Genomic DNA, 19,480 nt, shown 5'->3' with positions numbered 1-19,480 from the left:
AACCTTACTTTACACCTAGTTTTGTTTGCTTGCTTTACTTTTAAGGAGCAATTTCCTTTCAAATTCAAATGAAGTCTCCAAACTTGATGCTGCAGAAAGTTGCCTGTAGTAGTAAGTCTCAACACTACATTTTGCCTTTGAAATAGAAAACTTATTTGCAGTAAAGAATGACTCTTAAATCTTACTATGTGGTAGTGCTCATGATACAGATATTATGGTCTTATTGTGTTATTTTCTACAAATAATTTCACTGGAAAGGGATACTTTCTCCATAACTCCCTCAGTTTAGACAATATGGATAATTCAGGTGGATTTCAAGTCTTAAATGACACTAGGACTAGTACAGTGCTGGCCTGATTTTAATTTTAATGTCAGCTTTGCAGCAGATCAAACAGTGTCATACCTTGTAAAGTCTCCACTGACAACAACGTGTGATAAAAAAGTGATATTTATTTCATATAAAGTTATTACAAGAATGATGTCGAAGCTTTTCCAGACTTCACCCACATACTGACGCCACTTAAGCAAAACGTATCATGTTATATGTTGCCACAGAAAATATATTACATCATACATCATAAATCTTACATAGTAAAAATTTTATACACATGGCCATACTTCAAAAGGCAAGTAAGAATTTGATATATGTACAAGTATTTACACAAGATTTTTTGTAGATGTTTGGTGTTGTTTACTGGTGTTGGTGCCTAAACAGGCAGATGTCCATCTGTGTATAAAATGAATATAGGAACACATGCACATGGCTACATCTGGGACAATGTGTGTTGGCTCAGAGCTCCAGAAAGCTCTGCAGACTGTTACACCCCGGGTCTGTTCACATTATCTTTAACCATGTGGATTAAAATGTCAAGAAAAGTCCATAGCATGCCCTTTGGAGTTCTCCATCATAGTGAGGAACCAGCTTCACGTAAATCAAGTCCCAGTCACATTGAGAGATAATCCACAACCGCAAGCTCTAGATGTTATGTCTCATTATCACCAAGACAAAACTCCTGTAGGTTTAAGTGGATTCAGAGTGAGTCTGAACGTCGGCTGGTTCTCAGGGTTCAGTCTCGTGCCAGTTCTCACTAAGCCGGTTTTTCCCCAGCCTCCTCTTGCTCTTGGACTTGTGTTTGTGCAGGAGCTGCGGCGGCGACACGGCCGGCTCCTCGAACTTGTAGCCCGACTCATTGTGCTGCCTCGAGTACCTCTTGCACTTGCAGGAGGTGACCACTGTGATTTTGTATGTTCTCGTGCTGCCATCCTGGCACTGCAGCTGGATGCGCTGGGTGCGGGTTTTGTCGTTGACGCACCGCCAGTCCTGGTTGCTGCTCCGGCGACCCCAGAACTTCCTGCCGTAGGCGCCGCCGATCCAGTTTTGAAGCATCTGGGCTGGGAGACACTCCCCAGCACACACCAGCTCCTTGATGGGGTTGATGCTGGTGCAGTGGCCGTCAGAGATGTACTTTGTCGACCTCAGCTCTCTGCATCCAATTTGGCTTCGTTCTGTGGTGAGACACAATGAATGAGAACTGTGAGAAATAAACATAGCAGTGTCGACAAACTAAGAGGGAAAAAAAATCATGTTAGATGGAGCTGCAACTAACCGTTATTTTCAATATTGATTAATCTGCCCTAAAACCCTTTATATTTTCCCACAGCCCATGGTGATGTCTTCACGTCTTGTTTTGTCTGACCAACAGTCCAAAACCCAAAATATTCATTTAACTGTCAGGTATGACAAAGAAAAGCAGCAGATCCTGAAACAAGAGAAGGTTTGTTTTTTTCTTATGAAGAATTACTAAAGGTTTCCAATTATTTATTTATTTATTTTTTGCCAGTTAATCAGCTAATGTTAGATTTAGTGTCCTGAGAGATTCAATCCAGAAGTTCCTCTTCAGCACGAAATGAGACAAGAAAATTGCCTACAACAGTGACTCAGTGTCATTATGACATCAATATATATTGAAAGATAATACATGATAATAGTGGATTACTGTCCAGCCCTTTACCCTGGTCTGTACATTATATTATATTGGCTATGAGCCCCTTTGCAGCCTCTGGTGAGTCACAGGAGCACAGGGAGGGAGAATAATAGCATCCTGACCTTTCTCCCTCAAAAAAGTTGCAGAATTATGGCATTGTGAAAAAGACCAACTTCCTTTTTTCAGGGAATTAACATGAGGATTATTTGTGTGCAGCACCTACAACTGTCTCTGCTGCAGGCTACAAACACTGTCGCCCCCCTGCCCTCCCCTCCACCACTGTAACCCAAGCTCTGGTCCATTCATGCAGCTCCATACACCTCAGTGACAACCCCCCACCCCACTGTGGCAGAGTTTGATGAATGAACAGGGGTGAGGCTCCATGCCCCTCTCTTTTTTTCTCTCTCTCTTACTCCCCCCATTCCCTCCATCCTTTCCTTCATGGAGCTCAGCACCACAATCAGCACCTCCATTCAGCTGCAATGACATCCCTACCTGAGCAACAGGTGTGTGAGTGTTGCCTCAGTTCACTGTGGTGATGGGCTGAGGGAAAATCTCTCTGCTGGGAGTCATGATTACAGAGGCAGAGACACTGTATGATCACACTGAGGAGACTATACTGAGAAATGTTACAGGTCATATAATATACTCCATGATGCAAGACTCTATGATGAGTTTACAGTGACCTTAGTGTACCTTCTGGTATTTTTATGATAAATGTATAATGTCTTTCAACAAGAGAGATTATATGTTAACTGGTTTAAATAATGATGGGATTAAGTACCTGATTATCTGACATGTACATAAAGAATGTACAAAAAGAGCAAACTTGATGCTCAAACCTGAACTCTGTCAAGAATCTTTGGTTGCATGCACCCTTTAATGAATGAGAATGAAGAGATCAGGTGAGAAAGAAGGAAAAAATGTTCTAGAGGGCACAGAAACAGCTGTAGAAAGGGCTGCTTCTGTTTACTCATGCTCCTTTGGCTACATACTGAAATCATTGAAAGACTATTCAAATATTATGACTGTTTAACGCCATGCAAACACCCAAAGACTAAATATAACACCATAAGCTAAAAGGAACCATGGCAAAGACTGTGCAGAACCTAAAATCACAAAAATGTCTCTGTGAATTCATTCTGCAGTAAGCTACCGCACACAAGTTATGTTCCCTATAGAAACATCAGAGGACCATCTGAGAGCCTAACCCCAGACAGCTCAGGAAATGACAAAGCAGCAGAGCATCCTCCGGTCCTCTGCAGCAGGACGCCTCCTCTCACTCACTCACCGCCTCTGTCGTGCGCCGCCGCGCCGCCCGCTCCTCTGCCGCCGGTACGTGCGCGGTTCAGGGACACGTTGCTCTGAACCTCCGGCGTCGGCGCGCTCGCATGTGAGAACAGGAGCTCCGTGGCGTCGTTCTTGAAGGCTTGACAACTCCTCAGGAGGATGCAAAGTAAGACCAAAGAATGGCACGACTCGTGCGCGCTCAGGTGCATGGTTGCCTGTGGGAAGGGGGAGTGTAATGAAGATGTTAGCCTGGCTTGCAGTCAGGAACACACCAGATGAACTGCATGCGAGTCCTCGCTGTCCCGCTGGTTTTATACAGCCGGTCCGCCTCCCGCTTTGGCAGCTGCTCAGGTGCGTCTCTGTTTGGACGCTCTGATTGGTGTACGTTCATGATATAAACCCGCCCACTGCTGTTATTTTGGAAAGTTAAATTTGATCCTGATTCTGAAGAGGATGCCTCTATCCACGATGATGAGATGTTGATGATAGGATTAAGTGCATGAGTAATAGGCCTCTGGTCCGGCTCTCTAATTTAAATCACATTACCACGTACTTTAATGGTTTGGTTTAGTTTATTGACATATTGATATATCAGTAAAACACCCTATACTTTGTCAGGGATTAAGTGATATTGATTAAGTGATATGTCCCTGGTGTTTCCAGAGTCCGTCAACCTTTGTCAACCTCTATGAAGACAGACATTCAATGTGCTATTTAAAATCTATTAGAAATCAAATCAAATGAGCACTGATAACATTTTTCAGGAGGCAGACACGATAAGGCAATTATCACTTAATATCACTTATTATCACAAGAATTCCTTTTATTATCCTGGCTGGTAGAAAGATGGCCACTCTCCAAAGTCAAGATAAGATCCCAGGTCATCTTTAGTTTCTGGTCTATATTCATCTAAATGCAGCACTTCTGTTCTAAATGAGGCAGAAACATTTTGCAGTCATCAAGTCAAAACACATGAAATCACAGATTATTTCTTCCAGAATAAAAAAAAAGTCTTAAAGCTGCATAACTATTTTCCCAACAGAATAGAAGTCTTTTTTCTAGAATAACAATAAAGCTTAGCTGGACTTCGCAGGTGAACATCAGATTATGCATCTTAACTTTAGTAAACTTGTTCTGGAGTTTGGTTGTGGGGTGTGCATAAAGTAAACAAGTATTAACAATAAAATGTAGTGAAGAGGCTAAAGTAAAAGCACCCAGCACAGAGACTAGTTTTGTATTTTGCACTTTGTAACTTGTGTTGAGCAGGTATGATCCCCCGCAACAAATGTGTAAAGCTTTACAGCACTACATCACACACAGAAGGAGCTAGCTCTGTAATTCTGTCTTTCACTTATCAACCCCTTAGATGAATTTTGTGTTTGGTACCTGAGCAGTATATAGGCCCTGTCTTCTGTACATGAGCTGTTAGCTTCTAGTAACTGCTCAGACTCGGAGCCCAGCAGAGCTTGTGACTGCAGAGGCCGCTGTTTCCGCTGCAGAGTTACATAGTGTTGCTTTAAAACTCATGAGTGAAGTCCAAACAGCATGGAGAAATATGCTCCCTGTCTGAAGAGAGCTGGACCCATCTGCGTTTAACAACTTTTATTGTGCATTTGGAAAATATTTGTAATTATGTGGGAATATAAACTGATGCATTCATAGCTTGTTTGTTTGAACTTTACCAGGTAACAGATGCAGAAAAAACTTATTTGAGCTATTAATCACTGAACAGAATTTCCTCTGAAACTGCTCTACTGAACTCTCTGACATCTGTTGTGTTGTCCAGTGTGTCGGACCCTGATTCGGTCCACAGCTGCTCATTTTTCACCGCTATCCTCAGCAGCATTAATCACACATGTGTACACAGCTGATGATTTAAGACACCAACTCATGTTTTACCTCCTGGTTAGTCTCTCATGTTTGGATGTTCTCCACGTTGCAACTTGCCTTTCTCAGGCGCACGTTTAATTCAAGAATGAAAGCTGATATTGTCTGTGTGTAATTTGCTGTCTGTCTGTGTCGTCCTCCCTCTGCCTACCTCTCAATCCCTGTCAGTCACACATCTCATGATTGAAGTGCCCAGACTAACTGGAGTCTTTGTGTGTCCGCTGTACAAAACAAGGAGAGATATAATTACTTTTGTGGGGAACATTCAATCCAGGCTTGTCTTACTGATTTGAAAAGAGGCGTCGTGCAGACACACTAATTGTTACTTGTGTGAATGAAAGATGATACGCAGATCACTTGTCTGTTTCATTATCAAACGAGAACTTTTTCAGGGCTGTGGTCCCTTTTCAGGATGGAGATTGAAGTAGGCCTGAGGTTGTGTCTCTCTCTCTCTGAGTGAAAGGTCATCGTTCAAATCAGTGGTGGAAGAAATACTCACATTCGCCTATACCACAGGGTTACAACTGTATCAAAACAGGGAAAGAGTTTAAAGTACACAGACATTTACTCAGGTGAAGAAAAGCAGAGTTTAGTTTTGCGGCTGAAAATGTCATACCTCCAATTTTGGTTATTTTCTAGATTTCAGCTCGGCAAGAAAGGAATGGAAAAAAAGAAAGAAATAATTTGGATGTATGGAAAGAACTAAAGAAAATGGAAGAGCAGAAGGAAAGAGAGAAAGAAAGTTGACAAAGGGAAGAAAGAAAGATGGGAAGAAAGGGCAAAGAGTAAAATGAATGAAAAAAGGAAGAAATATTGCAAGAAAGAACAATAGAGAGGATGTGAGAAGGACAGAGAGAAAAGAGGAAAGAGGAAAATACGAAATCATAAATTGGGAAGGAAGGAAGAAGAATGAAAAAGGAAGAATTGGAACTAATGAGGGAAAAGAAAGTGAGAAGGATAGAAAGGAAAGAAGAGATCAAGAAAGATCAGTTAGAGATGCACTATATGGTCAAAACCATGTGGACCCCCACTGCAGGTCTGGAGGTATTTCTTCTGGTTCCTTAGTTTCACTAAAGTTAGTTCTTTATACTGATATTTTACACAACAGCATTCATCCAACTTTGTGGCAACAGTTTGGTTCTTTCCTGTTTCAACATGACAAAGCCCCAGTTCACAAAACCAGGTCCATAAAGAAATGACTTTCCCAGTTTGCTGTGGAGGAATTGGACCTGCCTGCACAGAGCCCTGACCGCCAACACCACTGGGATGAACTGGAGGACCGACTGTGAGCCAGACATTATCACCCAACATCAGTGCTGGACCTCACTGATGCTCTTCTGTCTGAGTGGGAGCAGATTCCCCCCCACTTACTGATGCTATACATACTAAGCTGTCATTTCTTTCATTCATTTAAAAATTCATGGCCATTTTTTAAGTAACGTGTCCTTGATCTCACACAGAAGCAGACAGCATCCTCATTCTAACCCTGTTAAAACTTAGATACTTTCTATTTTTAAACAGTTAATGTTACAAGAGTTTGTAATAAGCCAGTGCTAATGATTGCAGCTTACTTAATCCATTCCTTCTACTTTGACTTTTTTGGTTTTGGAAAGAAAGAACAAAGACAGCACCTTTAAAAACTGTTTTAAAAACAGAGGAAATAGAGATAGCTTCAAAACTCAATTGTAAATTAAAAACGTCCTCAGCATGTGAACCCAGTCTGTCTTTAAACTTCACACTCAGTTTCTGTTATTGTTTCCTCTCTTTTTTGTTTTTCCTTGAACAGTGACACCACCTGAGGCTCATTCACTCCACTTCCGAGACAAAATAAAGGACAACATGGCCAGCTCCTCTCAGGAGACTGTTTACACTCCGACACCCCTCAGAGTTTCTTATGAGAGCGGATTTACTGAGTGCTGAAAAGTGAACATGATAGGCTCTGGCTTTTGTGCTTTCACTGTGTAAAGAAACAGAAAGCTGAGAGCTGACTCCCTCTCTCTGTGCACTGAAACTCAGCAGCAGGAATTCAGTTGCCCCTAACCCTCATGGGAAATGAAAGGTGGCTGGTTAATAGCATATTGACAAGCAGCATAGCAAGAGGGGGAGGGGGCCAAAGGTATGTACAACACCTGGATCAAAGCCAGGAAGGAAAGTTTGAGATCCCAACAGAAGACAAACAACAGATGCAGAGCTGTGTCTCAGTCTCTTCTGTCATTCCCTGACAATCAGTGGTACTTTAACTAGTGGTGAAACCATGGCCTGATTAACCTCCTAGGGGCCAATGGGGCAAATATTTGTTGTTAAGCCCCTGCTGACCTCTACTGTACATGGCAGTGTCATTGTTTCCCCCACACACCCAGAAACCAACCAGACTTCTGAAGCTGAAGTTGATCAGTCGATTAGATGATCATGACATGACAGAAAACCCTTTTGCAGGAATTTTCATAAATCATTAATCTTTTAGGTCTTTTTTTTTTTTCTTAGCAAAAAGCCTAGTTTCCCAGGTTTCTATGACGCTAAACTCAACATCCAGTTTAAACTCAGGGACAAATAACATTTTCACTATTTTCAGACATTTTATACACTGAACAATTAAGTGTATTGATAATGAAAGTAATTTTTTGTTACAGCCTTTTACAGTTCTCCAGAGATAAAGGTCATAAAACTAGATTTTGATACAGGGCTCCTCTTCAGGACAGGAGCCACAACATAATTATAGCATAAGTGAGAATATAATCTCAACTCAAAGTTCACTTACCAGGTTTTTTGAGCTTTCAGACGCTTCTAAAGGTCTTCATCTGCGTGTGGAGTAGGCTCAGGTGGTGTCATCATATCAGCTGAAATTCAATTCTATTTTGTTTTGTCTGCCACAACATTCATTCAAAATCCTACCAAATACTACTAATGTACCTGTATGTTTGTGAAATCATCGGTCTCCACTGGGAGCCACAGAGTGTTAACAGGAAAACTTAAACTCAGTTGACCTTGTTTGACTGTGAAATTCTGGTGAAACATTCCCCTCTGCTGGATGTCTACCTTCCCTGCACATAACAGAGATATTTAGCTTTATACATATTTATAGATATAACCATTGTCATTAATACATGACAGGTAATCAAACCACATAACAGTATCATTTTTTGAAATACAAGAGAATTATTTTTTGTTTGTTGTGATTTCAAGCACAACAAGAGTTTCCTGGCAACAGGTGTGGCTGGTGTGGAAATAGAAAGGTGACAGACAATGGAGGTGAATAGTTTCTCAAACACAGACGACCTCAGAGCAAAGAATGAATGTTATTTTTTTGAGATCATACATTTCTTCTTTCTCTTACCCTAAATGCAGGATATAAATGACTTTCTCCAGAAGTGTGGAATAAGGAGGGACGCTGATGTTTGCCAACTCAGCTTCACCAGAAAGTAAGACCAACTTTTCTCTTTTTTTGGTGTTTAAAACAATATTAATCCCGTGCTGCAGAATGAGTTCACAAACAAGTCATTTTAAACATTTTTTCCCATTTTGCTGAACAGAAAACTCACCAGTGTCCCCGACTTAGCGAGATTTCACTTTCTGAGGAAGCTGTGGCTGAATAACAACAAGGTGTGTTTCTTTTAATCTCAATGTTCAACAGGATGTTTTTTCTGAAGTTTAAATTAAAATTTTCTATTCCGATTCTTTCAGATCAGAGAGCTCAGCTGTCGTTCCTTGAACTGCTGCTTGACTGAACTTTACCTTCAAAATAATAACATCAAGTCTATTGCAGGTGAATATATTTTTCTGTGACTGTGAGGATGATGTCAAAGTCCTCCTTGATCATGAGGACACTCTAATAAAAGGCTTCTATGTATTTTACTGACCTGTGGCACAAGACAACATAAAATCCAAGGCTGATTTAGAGTTTTTACAATTTACCTTCCAGACTTTGTTCTGTTTTGGATCTACTTTTAGGAGGAATTTTTCTTCCCTCCTCTCTCATCTAGGTGCCCTGAATCATCTCACCTGCCTGCGACGTCTTTTTCTCCACAACAACCAGATCAGAGGACTGGAGGACACGATGCACGAGCTCAGGAGGATGCAGCAGCTCCAAACTGCCAGTGAGTGACAAACAACAAAGTCAGGGTACACCAACCACAACCATAATACAAATGAAGCTCCATCTGAGAGGGTTCATAAATTTACTGCTTTAATGGCATAAATTCAGAGTTTTTTCTTCAATGACCCAAATACACCAATGTACAACATGAGACTGTATGTTTGTCTTTGTATTTTTTTTCTTAAATTGAGGGTTTTTTTTGCAGCTTTCTTCCTCAATCCCATTTCCCACGAACCTGGGTATCGCTACCATGTGATCCACTGCCTGCCTTCTATCCAGGTCTTAGATAGGAAAGGTAAAATATGAAGACATTTAGACACTTTGCTATTACGAAATCACACTCATCTCCTCTTTATGGTCTTTGTTACCATTTGCTGTTACATTTTGTCTGATATGCGTTTAGAAGTGAAGCTAGCAGAGAGGAGGAGGTCCCTCCAGACACACAGCCCGGACAGTCATCGTGTCCTCCAGTCTGTGGCCTTCGGCAGACGAATAACATAAGACCACAAGAAGAGAGGACGATGGCAGCTGGTTTCTCATACTTTTGAGTTTCTTATTTCCTCTGCACACAGTTCAGTCATTATAAAATGTCTCCCACTGTATCAACATTTCTGTGGTCTGCTCAAAAAGCTCCATTACAATCAGTGTAGTCTACCATCTGTGAATTATCCAGAAAAAAACAGCATGTTCTTTTCACAGAAAGCAGTTTGAACCTGTGTGCAACTTCAGTCTCATGCAGTCACTGATAGATTGTAAATATAAAATTCTTCATCATTACAGCTTTAGGTCTGTTCACCTTACTTTTACTGGGGTGGCAGCAGAGGTCTTGTCAGTTGACCCCCAGTATATTAAACTGAGAAAACATCTGCACAGAAATACATGCCACCAGGAATATGAGGAAAAAATTACCCATTAAAGATATATGTATTTTTTTGTAATATACAGTAAGGGTGATGTAAGGACCAATCCAAAATCATCAGTGCAAATGTGGGCAAAAGGTGGATTATTAAGAGTCCAGTATACACTGATCAGCTACAACATTACTCCCACTGACTGTGAAGTGAATAAAACTGATCACCTGCAGAGAGAATAAACCTCTGAGAGATGGAGAAAAAAGAAGAAATTTGTATGAAAATCTACTACAAAAAATGATGACGTTGGTCTTTATTTAATGTGATTAAGATCAAGTTTTTGGATATATCGGAAGTCATTCAGGGCAAACTGAGCCTCACTGGACATGTCGTTTACCTTCAGCTCCTCTGTTCATTTCAACTGCATAATGAATGAAAGAATATTACTGATTTTTTTTCTTGGACAAATTGTTTCTTGTGCTGTCTTCAACAATGCTTGGTCAACGAATGATGTAGTATTTAGTGGGAAAAAAGTTACAGTTTGGAAAATCCTGAGCATTAACATTATCTTTCATGATACACTAAAAATAAGTTTATGTTTATGTTACTGATCTTTAAAAATATACATTTTTGGTCAATATAGTGCAGCCGTGCTATCCACTCAATCTACCACAAGGTTATTGGTACAAAAAAACATCCCAAAAACAAACAAATCAAGTACACTGCAAACAAACAACAGCTCTGATCTGATTACACAGTCACTTCTTTCCCACACAGGTAGCTACAGTTTCTTAAGGCAGATTTCCGTTCAATCATGGATGTGAACCTTAACATGTTCCCCGCAACTCCTCCCAGTGACCTCTACCACAAATACACCAGCCTACACAGTTTCCGCATTCACATATGACAGTGTCATCTGAAAAACTGACATGTAAGAAAATGACAAAAACACGACCGCTGTGGCACAAACCCTCCTCAGATGCTTTAGTGTTCCCTGCCTTTGTGACAGTCTCAGGTCAATAATAAATATGGCTGGACCAGTCCTAGTCTGGTTTTCAGTCTCACCGCCAGTTTGATCTTTCTGTCTGTGGAGTATAGATGTATTCTGGAGAATATGGTGGCTGATGCTGACGTTCCTCAGTTGTCAGCAGCTGGGATGGAAGTGGGGTTTGAGGTTTCTGCTGTAGAGTCGGAGGGAGAGACCTCATTGTTGGTCTCCACTGAGAGCTCCTGTATGGATTCTGTGGCCTCCTGCACTGCTTTACTCTCCTCTGAAACACAAAGACAACATTGTTACTGGAGGTGTTGCCTTGGTGTTGTGTTTTAAACAACATGATCAACAAGACAATTGAGTCTGTGGTCATCCATCATTGTGTTCATGTTAGTTTTGTGAAGTGCAACCTTAACAAGAAATTGTTAAGAAACTGTACAAAGAAGCTCTGATGACATTTAAAATTCAGGCTAACATCATTCCAACTGATGTTTAAGGCTCATTGTTTTTACACATTCTCACCAAAAAATACCAAATATGCAAAGCGGTATTACGAGACAGGACTGGTAGGGCTAGCTGGTTAGCATGCTAACTTCAGTGGAAGAAAAGTGAAACAGGACGAAGTACCTTTACTCTGCTGCATCCTCAGTCTGGCTGATTCAGCCTCTTGCTTCTCTCTCTGCTCTTGGAGCGTCTTACAAACCTTCTTGTGGGTGAACCAGTGCATCTTCTGGCAGGCTTGGTCACAGTAAATCACCTGGTGGAAAAAATTAAGTTTACTTTATTAGAATATGTAACTCATCAGAATCCATACAGATACAATTTTTTGTGCATATAGAAGAGACTAAGTCGCTCTATGTGTATATTGGTATGTTGCTGTAGTTTTGACTCTCACCATTTTACAGATGGAACATCTCTTCTCTGCTCCTTTCTCTCCACAGGAAGTGCAAAACTCAGCGTCCATGAAGCCGACCTGACCTGTGATGGCCTGAGTCAGCACTGACAGAGCCGTGGGGTCGTTACCCTGTGATGAGGAGAAGAACAATAAAAAATGAGCACAAGAAAATAGAACACCAATGTCATCCTTACACGAAATCTTTTACATTTAGATGGGCCTCTTATTCAGAATCAATGTAAATTCTGTCTTAAAGGGACGTGTTGCAAGTCTAAACTGAGTCTTAAATTCTTAAATTTCAAATCTCCTGTGATGTGATAAGGAACAGTAAAACAGATTTAAACACACTGCTGGACGTGATGAACTCTGCAGTTTTTTAAAAATAATTCATCCAGACTCACAATCTCCACAGGAGCAATACTCCGCACCAGCTGCTGCAGCAGAGTCGCATCACAGTATGGGAACTTGCGAATGCACTCTCTGATAAACTTCTCTTGATAGACGGGGAAACCATCGCTGTCTCGACCCTTCAGCAAACTGCAGGAGATGAAGGAGATCAAATAAACGTAAAAAACACGGCTACAATAACAATTATTAGCTTTTATCTATTCTTTCTTTCTCCCATTAATGTGACACAGAAACTGCACAGAACAGTAAACACCACAGTTTTGCAATAAACAGACCATGATGCACTATTCTTCAGTATCACACGTGGCCTCACCTCTTGATGAGTCCGTCCAGCTTGTCCTCACGGTCCTTGAGGAAGGAGGCACACTTTCCCAGCAGGCAGCTGATGTAGTGCATCTTCATGGCCAGCACCTCATTCATGTCTTGCTGCTTGATGCACTTCTCACAGATGAGCTCCATCACCCTGCGGCATTTGTCCAGAGCCTCCACCTCTGCCAGCAGTGGGTTCTCCTTCACCAGCATCACCATCTGGAAAACAGAGGAAATTCTTCTGAAGTAAGATTAATAAGGTAAATTTATATCTGTTTTTCCAGAGCTACAGTACAGAGATTACTTTAGTCTGTATCTGAACATATAACAACAACAGTGCCTGTCCAGCAGTGTCCTACCTTGACAGGGTTCAGGTTAGTGCTCATGATGACCTTGTGTAGGGGTCCAGCCAGTTTCGGTGGCAGCTTGGGTTCCTTCTCCAAACCTTGGGGCTTGGTGTAATAATCCAGTCTGGCACGAGAAAAGAAGTTGTTGATCACCGTGACGCAGTCGTGTTGTCCTGAGGAAACAGAAGGCAGAAACACGCATGTACCATCAGTCATGTTTATGTCCAGTCAGAGCACGTTAGATGCTATAACAGCTTGTATCACTGTGAAATGAGAAAAAAGTTTAACTGAAATTTGAATTCTCCAATTACAATGATGCTGCAGCTCTTCCTGCCACCAACCATATTTGTTTGGTTATCAGACATTTTCATATTATTAAATGTCACATTGGATATATGGGAGCTCTCATAAAAATATGAGTTTCTACCTTGGCTGCTATTTACAAATCTTTAACACATTCAACATTCACACTTGGGGAAGATACGTAGTGCTGCTAAATTTATTGTTATATTTGTAAGGTTTGTACTGATTCCCACTAGATGTCACTGTACTTCACATGTTATTTCAACAGCACCAGCTCCGACACACTGAGTGCTGTGTACAGTATCTGTCTCTCTTTTATGGATGCAGATATGGTAACAGCCCTTGTCTCTGTGTGCATGATGTAGTAACTAATAAGACTTAAAACCACTGGACTGCTGACTGAGTGAGGACTTGTCACATCCAGACATACCAACAAAGGCAGCCATTTGTGCAGCAGTCCTTCCGACAGAATTGACCACATCTGTTTCCGCCCCCGCATCCAACATCATCCATGTGATATCAGTCTTCCCTGCAGGCACAGAGGAACACAAGCAAAAACACATATAAAGAGGGACTTTCCAAAACAACAGACTGAATCTTTGATCACTTTGCTGTGAACATTTTAAATGTTCAACTTGTTACACTAACAGCTTACCTGACAGGCCAGCAAACATCAGCGCTGTGTATCCGTGCTCATGTTCATTGCAGTTCACATCTGCTCCGTGTTGCAGCAGCAACTTGCACATGTCTGCCTTTCCTTTGTAAGCAGCGTGCATGAGAGGGGTCATCCCGTACTGTGCAGGAGACAAAAAGGTTGACACATGCACTTTACGTGAAACATTTCACTTATAAATCAGAAAAACTATTAAACAAAATGATTAGAACAAAAGCCATTAATAAAGTTCAATCATGAAAATAAACATCTTTATTAAAACCACAAACAAAAACACTTTTACAACTTCACACATATTGGATACTGTCACTTCCTGAGTCCTCCTGCACAGTCCAATAGCATAAATATACTTAGTTTACATGACTGCATGATTTAACATGAATGATATGAAATAGAGTAAAGCAGTGAAACTCACGCTGAGAGCTGGACAGACAACCATTGATTTTTGAGATTGAAAAATGACACAGTCAATTATCAAAATACTTGTTGAATAATTTTCTGCTTGACAACTGATTAATAACTCAACTGTTTCATCTTGCATGCTTGCCTTGCCTGTACTTAAATAACGGTACTGACAGGAAAACTTGTTTTCTGGATGTGAGCCTCATTTTAAACTGTACTTGTATATTTATAACTATTTTTTCCTTTTAATTCTTTTTATTTTCAATTTTTTCCCACATTCTTAAATCATTTTTTTTCTTCCTCTAACTTATATACCAACCAAACATTTTTAAGTTCCTGACTGTTATCTGCTACTTGGAGTGTAGACTATATTTGCAAATGGGCCAATTCAAATCTCAAATTTTGCCAACACAGTGTGATGTTGTTCTCTCCTTTCATGCAAAGAGGACAGAGCTAAATGTCCTAAAGCTGCTGAAAAGAGTCACACAGCATCTATCATTGAACAGGACATCTATTTCAAACACCTGACTTTGACAGGTGGATTCAAAAGAGTGTCAGAAAGAGGGGAGAAAAGCCCTTCAGTTTGGTGACTCACGAGCCCTCTTGTCCCACACATATGTCACAGTCTGCCATTCTGAAATGCACTGACCATAAAAGAAGCCTCAGTATGTTTCTCTCTTCTTTTTGATACAGCATGTGATATTTTTATACTGATGATATTTGATCAGATATGCAAGCTAATGTTTTTCCCAAAGAAAATACAAGATAAGTTTTATAAAACCTGACAAGTCCTCTGACGCAAAAAAAAAAAACCAAACAAACATTAAAATGTTGTAATGCATGAAAATGTTTGCAGATGAAAGTTTTTCTTTCTTTTTTTTTTAATAACAGGTACACATAGGTCAAACTAATGCAACAGTCCTGCAGTAAATCCTCCATTCAAGAGGGCTATCACGTTCAGTTTTTATTGAAATTACTTTAGAGAGGTGCTGGTTTATCTGAATGACCTGTTAACGTAAAGTTTTTATAGTGCTTTATTACCTATACATATAAACTAATACTTAACCAGATAAATATCAGCATCCTCGAATGTTAGGTGGGAGAAATGAAGGCCATTAGCGTTTACTCTAATCAGAAATGCCCAGTTACCTCATCCAAACAGTTGACTCGAACATCCTTGCAGCCTAGCAGCCTTGAGGCCTCTTGAACATTTCCTAAAACCACAAAACTCAATATTATAACAGTATAACAACACAAAGCTTAACCAGCAGTTTATACAGCTCTTAACAGTAACCTCACCTCTTCATTCAACTTGACTTATTATAATGCAACTTTAACCTAATACACATTCTTGTGGATCTACAACGCAAACGCTCCTTCATACACAAATTAATTTTATCCTGCGAGTTGAGGTAGAAATATGAGGACAGCAAGCTACTCGCTACTCAGGTATACACATCATTTGCTATTAACAACGTTAGCTGCTACCAAGCATGGTCATCACACTGACCAATATATTAACTGGTAGGATTTAACAAAGCAATCGCAGATCAACAAATGTGTTGAACTGACACTGATTTGCATTATTTGTATCATTACTTTATCATAAAAACTACCAAGAGCTAACCGCTGTACGTTTTCTTCGGGGATTAGCGTTAGCCGAAGAGGCTTACCTGCCGTAATAACCTCAAACAACTCCTTTTCGCTTGAGGACAAGTCTCCCTTTTTAGGAGCAGACATGCTGGCGATTAACAGTTCAAAATTAGAGTATAAGGGCACAAATAAAATGTGCAATTCCTGATGAAAACAATGCTATCTGTGACTCTGATAGACTACCGATGTTCGGGTGGTAAGGTTAGCTCAAGTCGTGCTGTCATTTGGACTGTACCACTGCGGCCTGTTAGCAGGGGAGTACTGGGTTACAGCTAAAAAAAAAAGAAAAAAAAAGTTATGATTTAAACCCGCGCTCCGGATGATTTTTAAAGAAGATATGTTAACATTTATATAAAAGACATACAAATAATAAAAGTAATAACTTAGAGACAAAACTTTAAAAGTTGTAGTCACAACTATTATTAACCCCCTTTTGCTTTTACCGAAATAATCCGTTCCACGAAAGTATAAAGGTCATTCAAACTGCTGCACATGTGAGGGATGGTGACACCTACATGTGCAAGTAACACTGCTTATCTATATTCAAATTAATAAACTATTTTTCTGCGTGTTACAATGAATGAATGAGAGTCATATTTATGAAAATATTTTAATTAATAATTAATAATACGATGTACATTTTTTTAAACCCGTTTATTGTTTGTCACTCCAGCACAATCATTATTTAATCAATTATTGTGTTATGTTTTAAGTGTTTTATTACCTGTACAAATAAATAGATGAGAAGGCTTAACTTACTAAGCAGTGGTGGAAACTAAAAAAGTGTGTTTACTCAAGTACTGTAATCTGGATCATATGGAAGCACACTCAGTTTACAGTTTTTTAGGCACACCTAGCTAAAACTAATGCAACCTAATACAACAATCCTGCAATAAATCCTCACTTAATGAAAGTTATAATGTTCAGTTTTTATTGAATTGTTTTAGAGGGCTGCTGATTCAACTGTTTGATAACTTTGGAGGATGTGTGATGTTATACAGAGAGGTGTCTCTGTTATGTAGCTTCCCATCATTGATATAAATGAGATGGACAAAATAACACCTATCAGTATTCTGCAGCACAGTTTAGCAACAACACAAACTGCAGCCTCCAAAATCTCTAAGTATTTCTATTATTTTGTCTACCCCATAAGTAATGGCAAATGTCAAATATATATTATCAAGTGGAACATACTATATCACCATATTAAATGTAATAGAGCGGAAGTATAAAGTAACAGACAATGGAAATAGTCAAGAGAGTACAATTCAGACCTCTCTGCTAAGTTACTAACCTTGAGTGAATGCTGTCTAGTGACTTGCAAGTAGCTGAAAGCACACCAAACCATACAGTAAATATGTGGTAAAACCAAAACAATGAACTAACTGCACAACTGGTTCTTAGTGGGTTTTCAATTGTGAACTAAGCAATAACTAAACACACATTTCTAAGTTTACAACATTACAGAATGATTATATGACACCACCACCTCATAAGAAATGGGCAATTTAAAAGGTAAATAAAAATAAAAAGACAAAATAAAATAATTAGTAGGATACTTTCAGTAATCATATAATTAGACTGACAGAAAAAAAAAACATACAGTAAATATGTGGTAAAACCAAAACAATGAATTAACTAAAAGCTTAGTAGAGCTGCACCCCTGGTTCTAATGGGTTTGTAATTGTGAACTTTAGCAATGACTACACACACATTGACATCTAGAAATCCCTCAGAGTTACAACAGCCAGTCAGATTCCTTGTTTTTTTTCCTTGATAAAAACTCTGCCATCAGGATGCTTTTTCCACTGAAGTCGCAAACCATTAGTCACATTGACATTACTCAGTTCCTGCTTGATCTGAGGAAGAGAAGAGAAAACAAATTTTAGTGAAGATTAAACCTTTAGTAAGTGATTTTTCTTTTGGCCACTTTTGGTCATTGGAAACAAATTAAGAACACAACACTGACATATCATTACCTTTTGAGTTGATACAATGAAATCAGTTACAGAGTAACATTATAATTCATTTTGAATTGTTTCACACTCTTTTAGCTTTGGCCTTCTGCTTGACGTCAACTACACACTATTAAAGTTTCATGACTGTGTCTTGCAGTTGCACTGATGAGCCACAACAAACCACTGACAGGTGAAGTGGATAACACTGATTATCTCGTTACAATACAATGTTCTGCTGGGAAATCTGTGTGCTGACATTTATCTGTGTGTTACTTGACACTGTTAATGTCTGATACCTAAAACATACGGTGGAACATTCCCTCTTGTTTTGATCTGAGTGGTCTGTTTTTAGAGCACTTCAACTGAGACATTACAGATAAACAGGTTTTTGAAAAATTCAGGATGCATTTACCATACAAACCTCTGCTTTAATGTTAAATGCTAAAGTTGTGATCCAAAGCCAATTGGACTGAGTTTACTACATCATGAGTTTCAATCAGACAGCACATTTCATCTGCATTACTCACTTGTTTCAAGATGTCGTCTTGCACTGCAGGGTCATTTAGATCCAGTACTGAGTCTTCTGAGCTCATTTTCACCTTAATGAACCTTGTGATGGGGCCTGATAGAACAAGACATGCAAACACACACACAGACAATGTTTTATATTCATCATGCTTTGGATTTCTCCACATGCTGCAGTGATGAACCTGAGGCTGTAGTGAAACACACAGAAGGTCTCTATAAGGTCTCAGAAAATCTGATCCTGATTGCTAAATTAGCCAACTAGCTATAACTGATCAAATCTGTTAATTACAGATGTCATTTTAGATGCCATAATCAACACCTAACGGGTTCTAAATGAGAAGCCTTCCTTTGTCCACAGCTTTATGAAATCAAGAACCCATAGTTTCAAAAGCAGTAAATCTGCCACAGTTATCATTGTAAACTGTCAATACAAGAAGGCTTTACAGGTATAGGAACAGTAATAAAAATGATTTACTCACAGCTACAGAGGAATGGCTGCATCTCATTGCATGGCCGTTGTCCCCATTTGCCATAGTCACTTTTAAACAAACCAACACACGTTTCTTCATCAGGGTTAATACGAACTTTTTCCGATTCTCTCCAGTATCTAAATGAAGAGTAAGTCTGGTCTGACCACTCCCAAGGGTCTTTGAAGGCGCCGACCCACACTGGAAAGTCACCTGCTATTTTCTGAATTATCTGAAGCTCTTCCTCATTTCTCACACTGGCCAGGTCTGTGAGATCTTTCCTGCAGTAGTCCCGAGCAGCAGTCCAACTCAACATATGGGGAGTGCGAGCATACCCCTTTTCTCCTGAAAATAAAATCAATTAATTAATAAAGCACAGTGGAAGGGTTCTTGCTCACAAGTGCTTTAGATTCAGTGTTTGGATTCATCAGATTTCTATA

At 39.7% G+C, this 19,480-nt stretch overlaps 3 protein-coding genes across 3 annotated transcripts; 1 reads left to right on the top strand and 2 right to left on the bottom strand.

Annotated features, from left to right (window-relative positions):
- Positions 1-430: 430 nt before the first annotated feature.
- On the bottom strand, positions 431-3,612 carry sostdc1a (sclerostin domain containing 1a). The gene is made up of 2 exons (XM_018676130.2): positions 3,277-3,612; positions 431-1,506 (listed from the first exon to the last, which is right to left on the bottom strand). The coding sequence occupies exons 1-2, from the start codon at positions 3,482-3,484 to the stop codon at positions 1,061-1,063; spliced, it is 654 nt and encodes a 217-aa protein (XP_018531646.1). The 5' UTR covers positions 3,485-3,612; the 3' UTR covers positions 431-1,060.
- A 263-nt stretch (positions 3,613-3,875) lies between these two features.
- Positions 3,876-9,756, top strand: LOC108883211 (leucine-rich repeat-containing protein 72). Its single transcript, XM_018676133.2, has 7 exons — positions 3,876-8,411; positions 8,508-8,581; positions 8,693-8,762; positions 8,844-8,925; positions 9,143-9,256; positions 9,461-9,550; positions 9,659-9,756. Exons 1-7 carry the CDS (start codon positions 8,406-8,408, stop codon positions 9,754-9,756), a joined length of 534 nt encoding a protein of 177 aa, XP_018531649.1. The 5' UTR covers positions 3,876-8,405.
- ankmy2a (ankyrin repeat and MYND domain containing 2a) lies at positions 9,329-16,326 on the bottom strand. The gene is made up of 10 exons (XM_018676128.2): positions 16,108-16,326; positions 15,584-15,648; positions 14,015-14,153; positions 13,790-13,888; positions 13,069-13,229; positions 12,714-12,928; positions 12,394-12,529; positions 11,993-12,121; positions 11,725-11,854; positions 9,329-11,377 (listed from the first exon to the last, which is right to left on the bottom strand). The coding sequence occupies exons 1-10, from the start codon at positions 16,172-16,174 to the stop codon at positions 11,244-11,246; spliced, it is 1,275 nt and encodes a 424-aa protein (XP_018531644.1). The 5' UTR covers positions 16,175-16,326; the 3' UTR covers positions 9,329-11,243.
- Positions 16,327-19,480: the final 3,154 nt, after the last annotated feature.

Source organism: Lates calcarifer, linkage group LG15 (assembly GCF_001640805.2).
Source record: "Lates calcarifer isolate ASB-BC8 linkage group LG15, TLL_Latcal_v3, whole genome shotgun sequence".
In the NCBI taxonomy this organism is placed as follows: domain Eukaryota; kingdom Metazoa; phylum Chordata; class Actinopteri; family Centropomidae; genus Lates; species Lates calcarifer.
This window is presented reverse-complemented; position numbering and strand designations above follow the sequence as displayed.